The sequence below is a fragment of the Lipotes vexillifer genome, unplaced genomic scaffold (genome assembly GCF_000442215.2).
Source record: "Lipotes vexillifer unplaced genomic scaffold, Lipotes_vexillifer_v1.1 scaffold266, whole genome shotgun sequence".
Taxonomy (NCBI): Eukaryota; Metazoa; Chordata; class Mammalia; order Artiodactyla; family Lipotidae; genus Lipotes; species Lipotes vexillifer.
This window is the reverse complement of record NW_006776113.1, coordinates 204294-225904: the sequence shown is the minus strand read 5'-3', so window position 1 is coordinate 225904 and position 21611 is coordinate 204294. Positions and strand designations below refer to the sequence as shown.

General features: G+C 35.4%; 1 protein-coding gene across 2 annotated transcripts in view; it reads left to right on the top strand.

Moving 5' to 3' along the window:
- The first annotated feature begins 423 nt into the window (after positions 1 to 423).
- RBM46 (RNA binding motif protein 46) overlaps positions 424 to 21611 on the top strand; it is a 44381-nt gene continuing 23193 nt past the window's right edge. Inside the window, exons 1-4 of one of the 2 annotated variants that reach the window (XM_007450274.1) lie at positions 424 to 583; positions 12079 to 12240; positions 13093 to 13560; positions 14076 to 14858. In XM_007450274.1, the coding sequence (XP_007450336.1) occupies positions 12090 to 12240; positions 13093 to 13560; positions 14076 to 14858 (1402 nt within the window). In that variant the 5' untranslated portion in view covers positions 424 to 583; positions 12079 to 12089. The remainder of the gene's footprint in view (positions 584 to 12078; positions 12241 to 13092; positions 13561 to 14075; positions 14859 to 21611) is intronic. The other variant, XM_007450275.1, reaches the window with a different exon arrangement.

Genomic DNA, 21611 nt, shown 5'->3' with positions numbered 1-21611 from the left:
ACCTCTTGCGCACTTAAACCAATCAATCTTTACAAGTCTAGTCTATTGCAAATCCTTCTTTTAGGCTTATACCTCCCCACCCCGACCCCAAGTCCTTATTTAAAGAGGTCCATAGTATATATGACTGTCTTGGGTGAGACTACCAGTTTAAGACTTGAAAACGCTGAGAAAAAGAACCTTTACAATGCATCCACATTCCCCCCAAGTGAAGTACGGAAGTTCAAATCACAGCCCTTGTTTTTAAACGCCTCAAGAAAACACTCAGGACCCTTTTCTGGTATCAGTTTCTGCCCAACTGCGCCGACAACTGGCTCTTCTCGCTCCAATTGGCTAAAGCGTCTGTCACTCCAAAAGTTTTGGTCACTGATTGGTCGAGACGTCATTCCGCGTGGGCTGCCAAGGCCACCGAGCGCTGCGCCAGCTGGGAGGCCAGGCTAGGCGCGAGGACGCCGCGAGCTCCTCCACGTGGGCTCCCCTCCCCCCTGCGGCGCCCACCGCTCCGACCGACTGGCCCCGAAACGGTGGCGGCGGTTTGTAGTCGTTGGTCCCAGGGATTTAGGACGAACATTTGAAGACCCGAGGGGTGAGGAAGGGATGGGGGCCGCAGGGACACTGTCAAACCGTTGGTAACGGATGGAGACCCTGCCTCCTGGCTGCAGAAAGCCCTGTCCGACTACCTGCCCCGGCAATTGAGCAGCGGGGACCCAAGCCCGGCGGGAGGCGGTGTTTGCGGGTTGCCCCAACCCCGTCGAGCAGCGAGAGGGCAGGTTCCCTCGGCGTGGCTTCCCGCCCCAGGGGCATTTTTTGAGCAGACTGGGCCCGCCGTCGCTGCTCGCGCCGCGTTGCCTCGCAGGCAGTCTGTCCCCCGCCCCGCGGGCTTGTCTGGGCCCCTCTGCGGCTCCTTCCGTCCGTGGCGCCCTGCCCTCTCTCCGCCTTATTTCCGCTCTCCCCGCCGCCTTCCGGCCGCTTCCCATCCGCTTCCCTCCATGTTCTTCTCCTAACACTCTACTTCCGTCGATCGCCGCAGGTCCAGGCCGCCCGCCTGACCTCCCGGCCGTGCACCTGTTGTCGCACCCGCGCGTCCCCTCTGGAGGCTTTGGGACGACGCCCTGGGCATCCCACTGCTGGGTGAGATTTGGCAATTACGTCGTTCTTTTCATCGAGTTGTAACGGGTATGAGCCTCGAACTTTCTTCTCAGCCTTGGACTCTGTTTTGTTCCTCCCAAAGGGCTCTCTAGTGTGTCGGGTGTTGACAGTGGCGGGCTGCTGGTGGAGAAGGTGTTAGTGACCCCTGCCCCCGCGACAAGCGGCCTGCAGCCATGGACTACTACACGCGTGAATACCCGCACAGTATCATCTTTGTTTCCTAACGCCACATGGTTTTAATTACTAATTAAATAAAAATATATTAGGGGGGTACCGGAAAGACCGCTGAACCTGGAGTCAGGAGACCTGAGGTTTCATCCTTGCATTGGTTTGAATTCTGAGATCCTTGTGAAGCTGCTTGGTTTATTTGGGCACCGTTCCTTCACATGTGAATTTAGTTTAGCTAATGTTGACATTTCTTTAAGCTGTCTCTTTACATTCTTGATGAATACTCTATAGCCTTTATCGTATATGGTGATTCTCATATAGGCCAATATCATGGAACATCAGCAGGTGTTTTTAAAGACTTGCCTTCTTTTACACATCTGTACCACTTTGTGTTTGAGGATGATGCCATAGAACCAGGAAGCAGGATATGTTGCATGTATAAGTAGACTAACATATAAATAACATTCGCGTGTTGATAGAATTTTGCTTATTTAAATAATTAGAAGGTATTTTCCTTCCAAGAATCACTGCAATGTATAGTTGAGGAGTTCGACAAACTTACATTTAGAGCTTTTCAGAATTAAAGTTCATCATGGGCTCTAATGATATATTCCTTTCCAGAGTACACATTAAAAATATTCTATTTTAAGAATAGCTTGTTTGCAATTATGTGCCATTATAGACATAAAGATTAGTATTAGTGCTGCAGTTATTAAATATTAGCAGTGCCATAATTAGCACTGCTTCAATTGCTAATTTTCACTTAAGAAGATGGAGTAATACATATCAACACTTGAAATATAAAGTGAAATGTAAAGTGTATATTTTATTGAAAAATAAGATGTAGCATTACTAGATATATAATGAGGTAAAAATTATTAGTAACAAGAATATGCCCAATTTGTGGACAGAAATTAAGCCTTATATTTTTAAGGATGTCATTTTTGTTGTTAGGAAACTTAGACATGCTAGTTCGAGGAGGGTTTGGTGTAAAATCTGTCCAGATTTACATATTAATGCTGGTTGTTGTTTCTCATTTTATTACCTGAGAGTTGGTGAAGCAAGAAAATGAGGGAAGAAAATATCTCTGTGTTCAAATTGTAACAGATTTCAGGTGACAGATTATAGAAAACCTTATGTAAGTAATGGTAATGCATAATTTTGTAGTAGTGTACAGGAATTTTGGTCCTATTGTGGGTAGCTTTATCCGAAGTTCAAAGAGCATATTACACTTTTGTATTCAAAGCACTATTTTAAAAATTTATTTTTAGTTACAATTATTTTTTAAAGTAGTTCAATTTTTAAGTCTTTTCTGAATTTAAACCTGCCCTCCACAGTATTGCTAGAGGTTGTGAGACACCTAGTACTAAAACTTTTTATACTTTATGTATTTAACTTCTAGGAATAAAAATGTGCTCTCATTCTTTCATAAAAGTAATGGAATTGAACTGATCCATTTATACCCTTTTAATGTTAGACTTACACATCCATACATTTTTGACTAATCCTTCTCATTTTTCCAACCATGTTCCTGTAGTGCAGTCTGTCACTAAAATGAGTTGTTGCTAAAAAACCTCCTTTGACCTGCTAACCATGTACCACACTCAGTAACAACTGAACAAGTGAGGAATTTAATGCCATGTAGTTTAAGGGATGCCTTAAAGATCTAATGTGCTTTCTATAAATGTATTTTGATATTTTAAAAATTAATACTTTTTTACTATTGCATTCAGTTTTTAAAAATCCAAATAAAATTTATAAAATGTTCATTTTCACAACTTCATAAATTTTTACAGTAATTCAGAAGATGAAGTTTCCGTTTAAGTAGTTTGAACACAACTGACAAGTTCCTTTAGATGAATGATTAATTTTCATTTATATTTTGCTAAAATTGTGCTTGTTATTTTTTCATTAATATATTTTCTATTTTGAAAGGGAGTAGGAATTTGAAATTTTATATTTTTGTTAACTTATTAAGATGTTTAATATTAATGAAATATAGTTAGCATTTCAAGCTAAAGGCTTGATTCAAATTGCTGCTTGAATATCTATCCTGTGATTGGCTATACTATCTTAGACTTCTGCTTTATAGCTTAGTGGATTTTTTGTTTTTTCTTTTTCTTCTACTTTTGAAACTGAGATGGCGAGGAATCTTTGAAAGTTCAAAGTTTAGGAAAAAATATTTATCTGTGAAAGCTAGAGTTTATAGAGTACAACAACTTTTAATCTACCCTTCCCACTTTTTTTTTTTTTTTGCATAAACCTTGTATGCCGTTCTCATGCTCAGGACCCTCCTTCCTTTACTCAGATTCCTTGGGTCAGCAGGGTAGGAAGAAAGTTTGTAAAACACTTAAGGTTGTGAATACACAGCTGAAAGTGGCAGAGGACTAACTGAACCTTGGAGGCTTCAGGTGGTATGTCAGCTTTGTCATAATGTATTGGACTGCTATGCTTCCTTGGAATTTTGGTAATTCTCAGATTGATTCTGGAACATTTTGGAATGAATATAAAGATATTGTATGCCTGTTTTAGATTTGATTTATAATTCTCTGGTTGAGGTTCTTGAATTCTGGCTCTTTTAGAAATGTATTTTGGTTAAATTAAGTATGGTCTTCATGTTAGATATTTTTAAACTTTCTTAATTGTGACTTAGATACATGTATATGTTACTTGTGATTTGGAGACTTTAAGAACATACTCCTTTTTAAAGAGAGGGTAGGATTGGTGACTTTCCAGTATATCTTATACTTCTGTAATTTCATGTTTTTATATTTTGATTGAGATTTCTTGAAATGTACTGAATACATTTCTAGTATTTCTTTAGTGAAAAGTCTTTAATGTGGAGTCTGGCCTTTTGGGGGCTTTAGATAATGTGTTCAAAAATATAACTTCAGTGACATGGATTAACCCAAAATATATGTCTATAAAGTAATTGGAGAGGTGGGGTGAGTTGCAGAAATCAGCCATTTAGAGCAGGCTACGCATTACAGTTAAAAAAAAAAAAAATGTCCAAGACTTCTTTGGATAAAATGGAAGCAGAAGCCGTATTTATCTATTATGTTTATAGGCAGTAAATTTCATGTGTAAGGTAGCATATTAAACTAGAGTCTTGTTTTCCTCATCCTTTTTCCTGTAGTCTGTTTTAAAAATAGAAATCTCACACTTCGCTTTTCTGTACATTGTATCAACATGATGTCTTTAGTGTAGTGGGCCAGTATAATGTCCTGTGGGATGTTTATTCCATTAAGGTTCCTCTAGACTAAATGATAGAAGAGAGCCAGAGTTTGTAAATCTCTGAGGGCTTGAGCCTCAGGTCTTTTCAGTTACTAGTTTTGTGACCTTAAGCAAATTTCCTTACCTTACTTACTCTTGATTTTCCAATGTATAAAATTGGAGGTGGTTTAGGGTCCACTTGCAATTATAATATTTTCTTACTGTAAAGTCTTCAGTGATGGTATAATGGCAAAACCTAGAATAAAATCCATCTTAAACAGAGTACTTATATCATTTAAAATGCTTTTGATTTTAAAGGAATGATAGTAGAAAAAAATTGTGTTTAAAGACAAAAGGTTGGTTAACTAATCTTTCTCTCATTAATGATTTTGATTGTCAAAGAGTAGTATCTCTTTTATAAGAATCTATTAATAATACATTGATTTATTTATTGGGATTTGATGTCACATTAATAAAATGTATTCCTGAAGTATAGTATAAGGTACACAGCTGAATATACAGACTTAAGACTTTTCCCTTGATAAGACTTCTTTCCTACTTCTGCCATTTAGTAAATATATAAGGCCAGTAAATTAAAAGAATCTGAAAATTATATAAAGAGAAATGAGACGTTACTAGCCATGATGAAATGAACATGGAAGGAGGAATTAAGGAAAAGCTGAACAGCTTTTTACCTTTTCTGGAGATGGACCTTTACAATGTAGCTTTATTATTTAAAACAAAAGTTCTTTAGGATATCACATATACCTGTTCTTCAAGTGTAAATACATTTTTAAAATGAATTATCAGTACCCAAATAATATTAATGGGTGGATATTCTGTTTTATTACAAGGATGACAGAATGTTGACTATTTAAGCCAGTGTTGAATTCTGTTACTATTCACTGGTTAGACTAGGGCAGATTTAAGTTGTTTTTTTTTTTTATTATATTTGGAAAGATAGCTCTTAATTAAGCTTGCACATATGTGAAAGTTGTGTCTTGGAAGAGGGGGATAAGTTAGGTCATTTCATGTATGGAGCAGCAGTTGGATTAGAGAGGAGGGTGGGAAGAACTGGTTGGTTAAACCTAAGAAGATGAAATTCAGTATGACTCTAAAATCTAGTTACTTGATATATAGGCTAGGACAGATTTGGGTTTTTTTGTTTTTGTTTTTTTTTTTTACAGTTTGCTTAGTTTGAACTGTGAGTGTCATGCAGCTGTGTAAAATGTGTAATCTTTCTCTGTACTGGTGGACTTTTCAGTCTTGGCCATCATGCTTTTAAAGGTAAAAGAGGATAGTGAGGGAACATGAAACTATACAAGAAGCAGTTAATATACCCATTTTCCAAATGGCTCTATAGAAAGCTAATGGAGGTACTAAGGAAAATTAGGGTATCATATTGAAATGTTTGGAAAACACTGAGTTAAACAAAGCCGAAAGGTTTGTTTAACTAAAACTTGTTGTGGGCTTAAATATACTGGTTTTCCTTGTGATGCTCTTAAGAGGAAGGTATAGTGATTCTCAGATATTTTTAGGCATTGAACACAATTTTGAGGCCTGTTAATAGCTCCTGGAATAATCATTTTAGGGACGTCAACTTAGAAGATGTTGGGTTAAAGAAACTGATAATGTTTAACCTAGAGAAGAGAAGAATCGTTTTTCAAATGCAGTTATATGAAAGAGACATGTTCAGTTTGGCCAGAAGAATAAAGTCAGAATCTATAGGTGAAAGTTAAAAGGAAAGACATTATGATCCATTAAAAGGAAGAACTTTCTTAAAGAGTTAGCCAAACTTACGTTGCTCTAGTGGATAGTGAGTTTGTTGTAAGAATTCAAGAATAAGATGGATGACTGCTCTGCAGCAATATTATAAAGAAGATGTAAACATCAGGTGGGTGGTTGAATTAGATGATTTTTAAGGTTTCTGATAAGTTTGGAATTATTTTATTAGGGGTTTTCCAAAAAGTTTTTGTTGATGGATTTTTTTCCCCTCTAAGTTTGTACAGGGTTGTGTTTTTTTTTTTTAATTGTGTTGTAGTTTTTCAAAGAAGGCATGAATAATTGATCAGTTATTTTAACCTTTTTTTATAAACTATTCTGAAAAAAGTCTGGATTCAGGTACTGATATTGCAGTTTATAAGTTATATGATCTCCGGCAAATTACATCACTCTTTGGAGATCTCAGATTATTAAATAACTAAAATGAGGGTAATATAAAGTAGGGGTTTAGGAGTCCAGTATTTAGGCAGACGGGTCTCTAATTTGCATATCTACCCTACAAGTGCTATGACTTTTGTCTCTCTTAGTCTTAGTTTATTTATTTTTAAAATGGAAAAGAATACTTACCTCACAGGGTAAGTACTAAATGAGAGAATGTGTATAAAGTGCCTGTCATCATGCAGAGTATATAATGTGTATATATATAATATATATATAATGTGTATATATATATAAAGTATATAATGTAAATAAATGAATGCAGAAATAAGCATAAAATGGAATTTCAGAAATTAGTAAAGGTAAAAGTGTAAAGTGATTTGTCAAAGGTCTGTTGACTGAGAAGTAGAACCCAGGTCCATTACTTTTAGTTAAACCACAATGTCTCTCTCTCCCTGTCTCATTCATTGAGCATTAAACATATGCCAGGGAATGTACATTGTGGTAGAGATCTGGAAATAAAAGACTAGACCCTTCTAAAACTCTGTCGGGGTTGGAGAGGAGGAGCGGTAGGGGTTGACAGCCCAGCACTCTGAGATGGTAGCAGTACAAAGGAATACAGTACCTAATTTAGCGTTGAGAAGGGAGGGTCGACAAGGGTTTTTTGGGAAAATATTAAGAGTGGGAAAGGCAAAGAAAGTGAGGAAGGACTGTGGGAGCAGCCTATGCAAAGGCTGCTATATGAGAACATGTCATATTTGCGAAATTGCAACTAGATAAGTGTTGTTGTTGACATATAGTAAGAAATGAAGTTGGAGAGGGGTAGGTGGGCCAGGTTAGGAAAGGACCTTTATGACTTTTCTAAAAAAGAGTTTAGATTTTATCTTTACGGAAGAGTGGGAAATCCCTGAAAGGGCTTTCTGCTTTTAATAAAAGTAGCATACTCCTAATATTCACAGAAAAGTGACAAATTAAGGTCCCTTAACTCCTCATTCCTACTTACCAATGATAACTACTGTTAAAGTTCCTTGTAAATTTTTCCAAAATTGTATGCCTTAATTTTTGTATTCACAAACATCTGTGAGTGTATACATATATATCTTTAAACAAAACACACAGTTGATATATAGTAAAATGTATTGTTCTCCAACTTACTCTCATGTGATATTTCTTGAATATTTTTCCATATCAGCACACACAAATCTATGACATTCTTTAATAACCTCATAACATTCCATTGTGTAGTTATACCATAATTTTTAAATCATTCCTCTATTGGTAGACAACTAGATAGTTTTTAGATTTTTTATTTTGCATACAATGTTTCAGTGAACATGCTTGTGCATATATCTTTATATACTTGTGCAACTATACCTGTAGCTTAATTTCTTAGTAATTGAATTACTGAGTATATGTACATTTTAGATTTTTTTTTTTTTTTTTTGCGGTACACGGGCCTCTCACTGTTGTGGCCTCTCCCGTTGTGGAGCACAGGCTCCGGATGCGCAGGCTCAGCGGCCATGGCTCACGCTCTGCGGCATGTGGGATCTTCCCGGACCGGGGCTTGAACTGGTGTCCCCTGCATCGGCAGGCGGACTCTCAACCACTGCGCCACCAGGGAAGCCCTAGATTTTTTTCGTCAAAAAAATCATTCCAATTTAATGCACACCTGCCCAAAGTGTGTGAAGTTATATTAAGGATTATTTTGAATTTTCTGTTAGATTCTTCATCCAACAAATAATTACTGAGTACCTACTGTGTACCAAGCACTGTGGTGGGTAACAGGGAAAGTGTTCAAGGCAGATGGGATCTCTGCTCTTATGCAGCCCAGAGTTTAAACCACAGAAAGTCTGCAGGTATTTTGTTTGGTCTCTACAGTTTTTATTATTATTTTTTAATTGAATTAATTTCCAGTTTCTTTTTAAACCCTGCAACATTTTGTTTTCAAGGAACTATGAATCTCTTGTAGAGATAATGCTCTCTGAAATGCAGGCTTAAAACATAGAAGGCACCTAACTGGATGATGATGGTGATATTGCTCTTTCCTGGATTGTAAGTCCTTTTAAGGCAGGGTCTCTCTTTGTACTAAATTTTGGAAGGAACGTTAAAAGCCACATGGTCCACCAATGCACCCTTTGTTTGAATCTCTCCAGCATGTCCAACCTGTATTTGAATACTTCAGTTTGGCGGGAAGATACCTTCTGTTCAGCCCTTTCCAACTTTGTGCAGTTCTCTCTGCTTAGTAGAACAATACAATAGCCAGGTGTTCCTTTAAAAATGAAAGATCATATTACCCTTGTGCTCAGAATCTCCAGTGGCTCCTCATTTACTCAGAATAAACCCTGAAGTCCTTCGGCACCTGACTTACAAGGTCTGTGTGATGTGGCAGCTTGTTACCTCGCTGACTTCATCTCCCATTGTTCTCCTCTTGGCTTTACCATACTGGTCCCCTTGCTGTACCTTAAATGTGCCATGCATTTCTACTCTTGGGCCTCTGTCCTCATTTTTCCATTTGTGTTGAATGTTCTTCCCAAATAACTGCAATGGCTAGGTTCCTCAGTGTTATAGGGAGGCCTATGCTTCTTATCTGTTTAAAATTACACCCTGTCTTCTGCAAACCTCTTCCCCACCCATGTGCCTTATCTCTGTTCTTTTTCCCCCTACTGTTATCTTTTAACATATATTATTTACATATTACTTGTATTATCATTTGTTTTCCTTACTGGAGTATAAGCTATACAAGGGAGGAATTTTGGTCTTTTACTTACTGATGTATCCCAGACATAAGGAATAGTGCCTGGCACACAGTTGGTCCTTAATAAACATTTCTTGAGTAAATGAATGAATTAGAGTTTGCAGTCCCTGGTCAGCAGTTTGTTTTTTTATTGTTCTATTAATTTATTATACAACAGTATTATTTTATGAGAAATTACTATTAATTATATATTCTATTATATTAATTAGATAGTAAATACATTTATAGTGCTTATATGCAAAATACTATTTTAAGCACTTTATGCTTAATCCTGACAATAACTCTATGAAGTAGAAACTGTTACTATCTATCTTTTAGAGACAAACTGAGGCCAAACTTACCCAAAGTCATAGCTAGTAAAGGGGAGGAACCAGGGTTCACATTTAAGCAGTCGTTTAGGTACCTGAATTTGCTCTCAATTATGACACCATGCTGCTCTTCTTATTTGAAGGAAATTAGCCTATTATTATGTTGTTTTGCAGATCACTTTTCCCTGTTTATAATTTTCCATCTTAGTTTTGTGGTATTTTTTGCCTTCAAAATAGTTAATACTTAGGTAGTAAAAATAATCTAGTAATATTTTTCTTTGAGGCTGTTTATTTTTTAGCAGGGCCTTCTTGACTATAAGATTTAAAAAATAAATTTACCTTTTTTTTCCCTTAGTTCTGATTTGTAAAAGAAGCTTAAAGTAGTCATATATATATTTTATATCATCTTGACAGCATTGTGGAGATTTTGTTTGTAAGAGACAAAGCTAAAACCTGGAACAATGGTTAGGAACCAAGTATAGTTGGCCCTCCGTATCCGTGGTTCCACAGCTGCAGAGTCAACCAATCTTTGATCGAAAACATTTGAAAAAAGAAATTCCAGAAAGTTCCCCAAACTTGAATTTGCCAGGAATGCTGGCAACTATTTATATATCATTTGCATTGCATTTATAACTGTTCATATACCATTTACATTTTATTAGGTGTTATAGTAATCTAGAGATGATTTAAAGTATGTGGGAAGAGGTGCACAGGTTATAGGCAACTACTATGCTATTTTATGAGACTTGAGCGTACGTGGGTTTTGGTATCTGTGGGAATCCCCTATGGATACTGAGTAATGAGGAAGGACTATGCTAATTCAAGTAAGAAATAATTGAGAACAGGCTGTGGGGATAGACAGGAAAAGATTGATTTCAAGAAATATTTAGGTGGACACAAAGCACCAAGCTGATCTCCCTGTGCTACGCATCTGCTTCCCACTAGCTATCTATTTTACATTTGGTAGTGTGTATATGCTTGTAATCTCTATATGGCAGTTGCCTCTCGATGAGAACCAGTTCTTTCTGGTACATTTACCAAATGCATTTCATTTTTGAAAAGTAGAAATTAATTACGTGCTCCATGAGCTGAAGGAAGGGAGGTCAATTTATTTCGAAATGGTAGAATTTACATGGAAAAATTCAGCCAAAAGAAGTAAGAAATAGGTATTGTAGGGTTACATTCAAGGTCTACAGTTGGTTCTACACGATGTTCATGTCTTTATTTTTACAGCATTCTTTTTTTTCAGATTTTAAAAATTTTATGTTGCACATAATAGAGTTATTTCAAAGTTATTGAGAACTGTTAGATGTGGTGATATAAAATAAAAATTCTTTCCTTCAAAAGAAAAGAAAAAAAAATATTTAGAAGGGAAAATAATGCAGGTCTTTGTGACTGATAGCTGTGAGTCAAAGGAAGGACTTCAGGGTTTAGTCCCAAGTTTCTGGTTGTGACAGTTTGGAGAAGGAGTAATACATACTCCTTGTGGTGCCATTTATTGGTTGGATGGATGAATTGATGGAAGTCAGGTAAAACAGGAAGGAACATGTTTGGAAGATAAAATGACATTCAGTTCTGGATCTGTTGAATTCAGGATGCCAAATGAAAATCTCATTCTCAGTGCTCGTTAGGCAAGCTCAGTAGGCAGTTTGATAAATGACTTTAATAGTAGTTTAATAAAGTAGTAGTTTATTAAGTTACTTTAATAGTAGTTTAATAAAGAACACTGGGCTGCTAAATTTAAGGCAATGAGGTAGATGGCAGGTAGAAGCCGTATGGGTGCATGAGCTACTCTCCTGCCGTGTTCAGAATTACATCATTGGATGCAATAGGATTGCTTGGAAAGAAATTTAAAGACTGTAAAAAGATTGGGTGTGATGTGTATGATGTGTTTGTAGCTGTATTCCTCATCACTCAGAAAAACTCAGATATTTTAAAACAAGGAAGGACTTTTGGAGGTCACCTAATTTTAGCTCTATCAATTTATAATTTCTGAATACTTTGTTACTACTTCTGCTTGCTTTTTTCTCCTCTCCTTTTCGGTTACTTCTGTCTTCCCACTTTTGTTTTTGTTGTTGCCTTTCTCTTTTTCACTTTTGACTTCCTTCCTTTGTTGCTTAGGCCTTAAAAAGGTACTGCTTAATTGATCAGAGACATTAAAAGAGTTTTCCAGCTTCCACTGTAGGGAAGAACTTTGGGGGCAGGGCTATAGTGATAACCAAATGTAGCAGCCATAACTATCCTTGGTTTTTTGCTACTCAAAGAAATGCTTCATAGATTCCTCCTGGCGCTCCATGTCATAAACACTGCTTTTAAACTTTGCTTTAGGAACTGCAACCATGAATGAAGAAAATATAGATGGAACAAACGGATGCAGTAAAGTCCGAACTGGTACTCAGAATGAAGCAGCATTACTTGCTTTGATGGAAAAGACTGGATACAACATGGTTCAAGAAAATGGGCAAAGGAAGTTTGGTGGTCCACCTCCAGGTGTGAATTTGTTTATGTTCAAAAAATTGAATCTTTAATGTAGTCATTTACATCAGGTATATCTCCACAAGTATCCCAAACAACAGCTCTTTCCTTGTAACCACTTTAAGACATCAGCAATCATTTTTACTGTTGGGAGGGAAAAGAGGTAGATTATATGTGTCATGCATGTCTTTCCCTTACATTTTTTAACTCTCCTCTTGGTTTAAGAAGCAGTTGAGAAAGAAGTCAGGATTAGGTCAGTCGGGAAAGGGTACTCTAGCTATGAAAGGGGAGGTCATTTGGGGAGGAATTTGAGAGTAATGAGTAGAGGAGTGCTGTTTATACTAGATGCAAACAGGTTATTGGATATAATGTTTTGCCTTTCTACCAATAGCCAGTACAATTTCCTTGCTCAAACCCTCCAATTAACTTTGTCAGACTTTAAAGAAAATCTTGGCCTCTGACTGCATTGATGTCAGACTTTAAAGAAAATCTTGGCCTCTGACTGCATTTTACTCCTCCCTCAAGTATGCATTTCCTATACAGACCTGCATGCTTTGGTTGTTCTAATATAACTAATATAAAAAGCACTTGCTTTTCTTTTTTCTGATATATCCTCAAGGCTCATTCCCTCATTTCATTCAGGCTTTATTTTTCTCCATAGCACTTATTACTCATTGTCTCCTTTCTCTATTGAATATAAGCTTCATGAGGGAAGGGGGCTTCTAGTTTGTTCACTGTTGTATCCCCAACACCTGTAATAGTGCATAGCATATAGAAGGCTCACAGTAAATTTGTGGCATGAATTACTGAATAGTGAACATAAATATCTTATTAGAATTTATTTGTTGATTTGTTTTTGTCTTTCAGGTTGGGAAGGTCCACCTCCACCTAGAGGCTGTGAAGTTTTTGTAGGAAAAATACCTCGTGATATGTATGAAGATGAGTTAGTTCCTGTGTTTGAAAGAGCTGGGAAGATATATGAATTTCGACTTATGATGGAATTTAGTGGTGAAAATCGAGGTTATGCTTTTGTGATGTATACTACAAAAGAAGAAGCCCAGTTAGCCATCAGAATTCTTAATAATTATGAGATTCGACCAGGGAAGTTTATTGGTGTGTGTGTAAGCTTGGATAATTGCAGATTATTTATTGGAGCTATTCCAAAGGAAAAGAAGAAGGAAGAAATCTTGGATGAAATGAAGAAAGTTACAGAAGGAGTTGTAGATGTCATTGTTTACCCAAGCGCAACTGACAAGACCAAAAATCGCGGTTTTGCATTTGTTGAATATGAATCTCACAGAGCTGCTGCTATGGCTAGGAGAAAACTAATTCCAGGTAAACTTATCCTTTTTCAAAGGTTATTTTTCTTTGTTAACCTTACTATACATATGGACAGATGACAGTACCTCATAGATCAATTTATGAAAATATGTAGTGCCCTTAAAGAGGAATGGAGATTGTTTAAGGAAGTAAAATAAATCAAGTGATTCCAAAAGACATGAAGCTGGTCTTATGAGTCATTATTTATAATAATTTACTGATTTACTAAATGTATACATTTTAATTTAGCTGTTAATTGTTGTTTGATAAAAATACAAAGGACAGTACCTAATTCTTCAAATAGAGGTCCATCTTTGAAGTGTTTTTGTTCTTATGACTCTTAAAATTAATTTCACCATAAGTTCTGGCTAGGTTTGCCTTAGTAAAAACTATTTTGTGAGTAGGAAACTAATGCTGACCAAATATATTTACATGTATTTGAGTTTCTTCTTCTTTAGAGAAACAGTTTTACTTAATTTTGACTTTTATTTGTTTTAATTGTCTTCAAATTAATTTATTCTTTTTTACAGGAACCTTCCAACTGTGGGGCCATACCATTCAGGTAGATTGGGCTGACCCAGAGAAAGAGGTTGATGAGGAAACCATGCAGAGAGTTAAAGTTCTCTATGTACGAAATTTAATGATCTCAACTACAGAGGAAACAATTAAAGTAGAATTCAGTAAATTCAAACCTGGTGCAGTTGAACGAGTAAAGAAACTTAGAGATTATGCTTTTGTTCACTTTTTCAACCGAGAAGATGCAGTGGCTGCTATGTCTGTTATGAATGGAAAATGCATTGATGGAGCACGTATTGAGGTAACACTGGCAAAACCTGTAATTAAAGAAAACACTTGGAGACAGCATCTTAATGGTCAGATTAGCCCCAATTCGGAAAACCTGATTGTGTTTGCTAACAAAGAAGAGAGCCACCCCAAAACTCTAGGCAAGCCACCAACTCTTCCAGCTCGTCTCAATGGCCAGCATAGCCCAGGCCCCCCTGAAATTGAAAGATGCACTTATCCACTTTTTCCTGGAACAAAGCTTACTCCAATTAGTATGTATTCTTTAAAATCCAGTCATTTCAATTCTGCAGTAATGCATTTGGATTATTACTGCAACAAAAATAATTGGGCACCACCAGAATATTATTTATATTCAACAACAAGTCAAGATGGGAAAGTACTCTTGATATATAAAATCATTATTCCTGCTATTGCAAATGGATCCCAGAGTTACTTCATGCCAGACAAACTCTGTACTACTCTGGAAGATGCAAAGGAATTGGCAGCCCAGTTTACATTACTTCATTTGGGTAAGTTTAAAAGTACTTTAAACAATATTGTAGAATATGAAATTAGGAAGTATTATTATAGATTATTTATAAATTCATTTCTTTTGAACTCAACATTAGTGGTGAGTATTTAACATAAATTTTACCTCAGTTTTGTGAATTCATGGTTAATTTTGTTGAGACTTTTCTTTTGTATAAACTTCCTATATTTAGCTATTTAAACATTACTTACTTGGGGGGGATCATTTAGTTTTGATTTACTTTAGAGTTCATGATCCTGTTTCATCAATTTACTGTTTTTGTAATGACTAATCCTCATTTGAAATGATTTCTATATAAGTTACAAGATTTGTTACTTAAACCAATTTATAAGAGTGTTACTGCATCTTTGGTGAAGTCTACACAATAATCTTTTTTTGAGGGCAGGGATAGGGAGTTGTTAAAATCAGAGGCATTTCAGATGGTCATGTGTAGACACAACGTTATGCTCATCAATCTGGAAATCTGTCATTATTACTCAAGAAAGACAAAAAGCATCATTAAGAGATGTTTATGACCATTCTCTTTAATTTCATGCTTTAAAAAAAGTAAGTTTCTCTAAAGCATTTGAGGGATAATTAAGACAAGCTTTGGGCCATATGCTAACTAAATATTTGGCATTGTGAAGGAGGAGATGTAATATCACTCTGGTATTTTCCTACTGCCTGTTTGTTACTGTTTGTTACTCTACCCTCCCCCCTCCCCCACACCAGTTTGTCTCATTTTTTAATGCAGCTGTAGATTTCAGTTGGTTATTACTTCATGCTCAAAATGATATTCATTAGAAGAATATTGGCTTATTGAAAAGTCCAATCGAAAGAAAAGGTCTCCTACTAAGGATTATAATTGTCCTTGATTATAATTCTGAAAGCCATAGCTTAAATTGATATATATATATATATATATATATGGTTGCAGAATCATACTACTGAAGCTTATATCTATTTAAAATTGATATTCTCAAATTTGGTAAGAAAAGGAAATTGAAAAGGAAAAACATTGTCAAAAGGGAGAGTAATTTCTATACACTGTATAGACTTGCTTATCCATCATGGCCACTCCCATGGTATTATGATGAATATTTTTAGGAGATTCTGATTAGGAGGTGGAGTCAGAATTTTAGAGCTGAAGGGAGGGTTCCCTACAAGACACTTTTCAGCAGTATCCTCAATTATTAGTTTGGAATTTGGGAACTTTACAATCATCTAAGTTAATAAAGTCTTAGGTATGATTTCTGTTAATTTACAAAATAGAAATCCTTCCATTTTTCTTTTAATAAAGACAACTGAGTTAAAGATAAAATTAGGTGGATAGCAAATGATTAACGTTAGAGTTCTTAGAGCAAATTGGATTAAATTATTCTTTTGGAATGGAGTATTAGGCATTCAGTTGCTGAGCAAGATACTTGCGTCTGTTTTAACATGGTAATGCTGAAACATTTTATTTCTATATCCATTCATTTCCCTTACAAAGTTAACTTAAATTTCCAAGATTCTTAAAACTGTTTTTAGTTTGTCAGATTTTCTATTTAAACATGGTTTACCCATCTGCTTTTTTTTTTTTTTTTTTTTTTTTTGCCTCTCACTGTTGTGGCTTCTCCCGCTAAGGAGCACAGGCTCCGGACACGCAGGCTCAGCGGCCATGGCTCACGGGCCCAGCCTCTCCGCGGCATGTGGGATCCTCCCAGACCGGGGCACGAACCCATGTCTCCTGCATCAGCAGGCGGACTCTCAACCACTGCACCACCAGGGAAGCCCCTACCCATCTGCTTTTAATTCAGTTTTTAAGATGTTTTTTACTTGAGTCGTAGGGCCATAGTTAACTCCTATTCACCTGTAGTTCCCAAAGAAAATCCCTGTTCAGTTATAGCATTTCCAACTTGATTATGTTCATTAGGGATACAGTTAGCTTCAAGAATTGAAATTCTTAGAGGGCACAGACAGTTTGCTTTAGTCATTCTATTTCAGATTTTATAAACTTTATATCAAAACTGCTTCTAATAAAAAATTGAACAATTTGTGTTTTATATATTTTTTCAGTTTTAGTTCATCATCAGAGGCAAAAGCTAAGATCCAAATATAAGCCAAAAATTTCAATTAAATACTAGGGCTTGTAAACACAAGGCTCGAGGCCTTGTCTACAGACAGTACCACAAAAATCCTTATTGTGATTGACTAGAAATATGAGTGAAGCTTGAGTTAAGAGGCAATTAAGCAGGAAAAGAGAGAATTCAAGGAAGTGGAAGAATCAAAGATCAGGGGTCTAGGAATCTTTGATAAGAAAGCAAATATCAGATCTTCAGAGGTCATTAAAGTAGGGGCAGGAGCTGTAGACAGCCAGGAAGTTACATATTGCCACAGGGCAGGTTAAGAATAGATTGAATATTGTTGGCAGTGTTTGGGCTTACCTTTTCCTTTTGTTAATATTGGATCCTCTGGGCTTTAAAGAGCTGATGCCTTTTTATGTGCAGTTTCCTTTAGATAAAGGTTGTAGGGTTTTGCTGGATGGCTCAGGGTTGCGATCATTTGGTGGTAGTGATGTGTTTTTAGAGGGGAAGGGATACTCTGTTACTGATATATCCTGCATGTTTCAAGCATTGGATTGTTTTGAGATCTTGAGAGGTTGCTACTGGTTCCTAGAGTCCCTTAAATGCAGTTCCATTAGATCATCCTTTGCGTCTGTTTTCTTGAAGAATTTGAATCTAATTTTCTAGATAGTGAATTTAACTGCTATTTTAAGATGTTTTCTTTGGGTGTAGTTTTTTTTTTTTTTTTTTTAATTTGCTTTGACACTCTTCTATTACCCTTTCAGTTTTGATGCTATTTCGAGTATTACTATCAGATCTTACCTTAATGATCTTTTGCTATTATATGTGATATAAACAGTCATTTACCTTTTTATTTCAGAGGTCTTTAAGGATGTGCTTTTACTATCCACATTGTTTTGGCATTACCACGCCCATTTTTCAAGTCTGAAAAATAAAAGAGAAAATAATTAGACTTTATTTAGTTAAATAACAATCATTGGTGTTGAGGAAAATAGAAGTTTTTTCCAGGGGAGAGCAGGCATCTATATAACTAGTAAAGCCAGAGTACTTCTGGTGACCATTTAGTGCTCTTACTAGAATCCCAAATGTTCTCATTGCATAGTACCTTACAATAAATTTTAAAAATATTTTGGGTTTCTTTTTTTGGTTCCATTTATAGCGAGCTTTATTTTAAGCAAAATATTTTAAGAAAAGCTGAAAACTGGGGTTAATGCCAAAATTATCCCCCTGACACACACCTTTTTTTACTTCAAAGATAGAGACTGTCTCCATCTCCAAAATGTCAGAGAATAACCTCCCTAACCTCACTGGGAACTCGGCACCCAACCAGCAGTGTAAGAAATTACCTATCACCTGGTTATTTTAGGAAGCTGTAATAAATAGGATACTAACTGGGTTTAATGGGTAGAGTACAGACTTGGGGGCTAGGTGATAGGTTCTATACTAAATATTTGATGTATGGAAACATCTTAGGTCATTCAGTATCACATCTTTTTAAATAAGCCTTTTCTATCTCATAATTTTGTATCTGTTTAATAATGGATCAGACTATCAGTATGAATAATCCTGCTTTTGCTAAAACTTTGTATCTGTTTTGAATCTGGGCCTTCTAATATTGCCACTGCTTTCCCCTGGAGGATTCTTCACCATCTAGGAGATCAAAATCAAGGAGATAAAGGAAAGTCTTAGTTTTGAAGAAGAAAGTCTTGGAAAATATTTAGTGGAAGGAGTGAGGTAGCCTCAGTGTGTGTTCATAATTCATTTTATTAAATAATTTATTAACAAATAACTGTAGGCAAGGCATTTCTTGTCTCATTTCTGTGTTTGTGTAATCCTGATGCAAGTGGTAGTTTTTTACTTGAATGACCAGCTAAAACTTTTAAAACAGAGGTGAAGAACCCCTGTCACAAACGAGCTTGTGCCATTGATTTAATTTCATCTGACTTTTGTACTGTTGTTTTGGCCATGACTGATAAAATTTAATTAAAGAACAAATTTGTTTTGAATGCCTCTCATGTATTAATTGTACTTTCCTAAGTAATCTGGAGCTAAAGATAAATAAAACATTGTTTTGGCTCTTAAGGAGTCACAGTCTGCTGAAGAAGGCAGAGACACAAACTCTAAGCATAGGTTATTTGGGGAATACAGAGGAAGGGGACGCCTCCCACCTGATCTTGGTTGTAAATCTTGAGGAGAGCTTATGGGAAGAAAGGGGCACTATATGAGCAAACACCTATTAGAAAAACAGCGTGATGGTGACTTAATGGCAAACATTTCTGTATAGCATTTGCTTTGGTGACTTCAGTGAGATTTTAAGAATTAGAAATTGAGAAGATGTGGACTTTTAGTTAACTGAAATTTTATCAGTCCTGCTTTTTGAGACTTTGAAGATTTTTTTTTTTAGTACAACTGTGTTGACTGTGCTTGCTTCTCTAAGTAATTTTTTTCTTAGATGAATCCATTCTGATTTGTGTGGACCATTTTATATGTGAATATTCATCTTTTTTATATCTTCTGTACTTTCTTCAGTATTCATTTTGTGTCTGACTTGCATATTGCTTCTCATATTTTGACTTTGTAATAACAAACATCATTTTAGAAACTTTAATTTTTTCTCATCATTGAGAGCTAAAATATTTAATATATATATATTCTAAGCATGATAGCCATTGTGTTTGCTATCCCTTTAATATCATTTAAAGATTAGGGGATTAGGTTTTGATTTCTGTTATCACTTGTAAGTTGGTTGAAAGTTATTGAAATAGAAGACACAGCAGGATGAAGGTATACTATTCTGAGAAGCTTTAATCTGAAAAATAACTGGTGCTTTTTTCTTATGAGCTATCATTATTTACAGATTGATGGGCAGAAATGCAAAAATAAAATTTTGATTTAAAAAATTTGCCAATAAATTGCTTTGAAACAAAGAGAAACCTCTAGTTTTTTTAAATTTAAGAAATAATTTTAGAAGACACTTAAGCTAAGTATAATTTAATGGTTATATTATAGTGAAATTTTATTATAAATAATTAGAAGAAAAATAATAATACTTTTAGAAAGTTATTCTTTTCTTTCCAGTTTTAATTATAGATCTTTTATACTATTTCACACTTACATTTTAAAGAACAAAAATAATTTGCTGAATTTGCTTTAAAATTCACCTAGTTATGTAGGATGAGCACCAGCATTTTATACACTGATTTGTTTTCATATGACCAAGTGGTGAGATGAAAATTCCATTAACTCAACTATGTTTCTTTGACCCTCTGAGAGGGCCCAGTGTTCATGAAAATGTGTTTCTATTCCTCTTGAAACTTACAGTTTTTTTTCTGAAAGATCATCATCTGGTATTACTCATAATTCTTATCTTAGTAACACTTGTAATTAACGGACCATAATTGTTACGGAGTTGCTGCTGTGAGAGGAGAAGCTTAACAGAGTAATGAGTAGTCAAGTAAAAGTAAAAGAAGCTGTAGTCTCAGCTGCCAACAAATTGTGACCTTGAAATGGGCAATGAATCATTTACTCTGTGGACCTCAGTGCCTTCATCTCTAAAGTATCAGGGTTTTACTTGGTGACCTCTAAGGACATTTTTATCCCCCAAATTACGGTTTTGTTTAAAATATGACAAAAATTCTATGAAGTACCAAAAATAATACTTGAGTTTTTTGTGTGTGTGTACTGAGATAGATATTTGAATTAAAAATAGTTTAAAATCAAGAGCTACTTTTGTAGGAATTAACTCTTCTCAGTTTAATATTCCTTTCTTCATATATAATAATTCAAATTTTATATTTGTCCACTTCATAGCAGAACAGCTAGATTAAAAAATGAGTCAGTTACCTGTTTCATTTTCATGATGACAAGTAATTACTTTTTATTTCTTTCCCTGAATTTGTCAATTAATTATAATCAAAATGAAGATTTTATAAAACAACCTAATTAACAGTTTGGAAATAGTTTTCTTTTTGTAACAAAATCTAGGAAAATAATGATGTATATTAAAACATATCATGTGACCAGTATTTGTTCCATAGTTATGTTATTAACTGATGAATGTGATCATGTGGTTTCATTTACTTTATACATTTATTTAGTCATGCTTGATCCTCTGTCCTACAATTTCTTAGTATCTTTGGTTAATACATTCCTAAAATATTTGTTCTAATACACTAGCTTTAATAGTAGCTACAGCTGTTTAATTTATAAATGTAATGTATGATATTTTTATTTAATATTTTAAAAAAATCATGGTTTGTAAATTTTTGCCTATTGTATCAAAGGCCACACAATAAATTTTGCATGTGCATTCTTAGATGTCAGCAGCAATTCATAATTTTGCCACGTGATGTCCCCTAAAATATTTTTCAGTGTGGCTTTAAAAGGAATTTCAATGTTGTATTGATTTTTCTCTCCTCTAAGGCTTACTTATTTTGGAGGGGTTTAGAATAGTGAAAATCTATGTAGAGGTTGCACTATCATGCCTTTATTTCTGTTTCCTGTTTAATATTTATTAGATAGTAATTGCTTGTGCTATAGAGTGAATGGACTAATGAATGGAGATAGAAAATGTTTTGGAAAAATGGTTTTACTGTGATGAATTTATTCAAGTGATCATCTGTGCTTTTAACCATTTTAAGATTATTCAATGTAAGTTGCTTCCAGGCCTTTTGGTTAAGATTAAATAT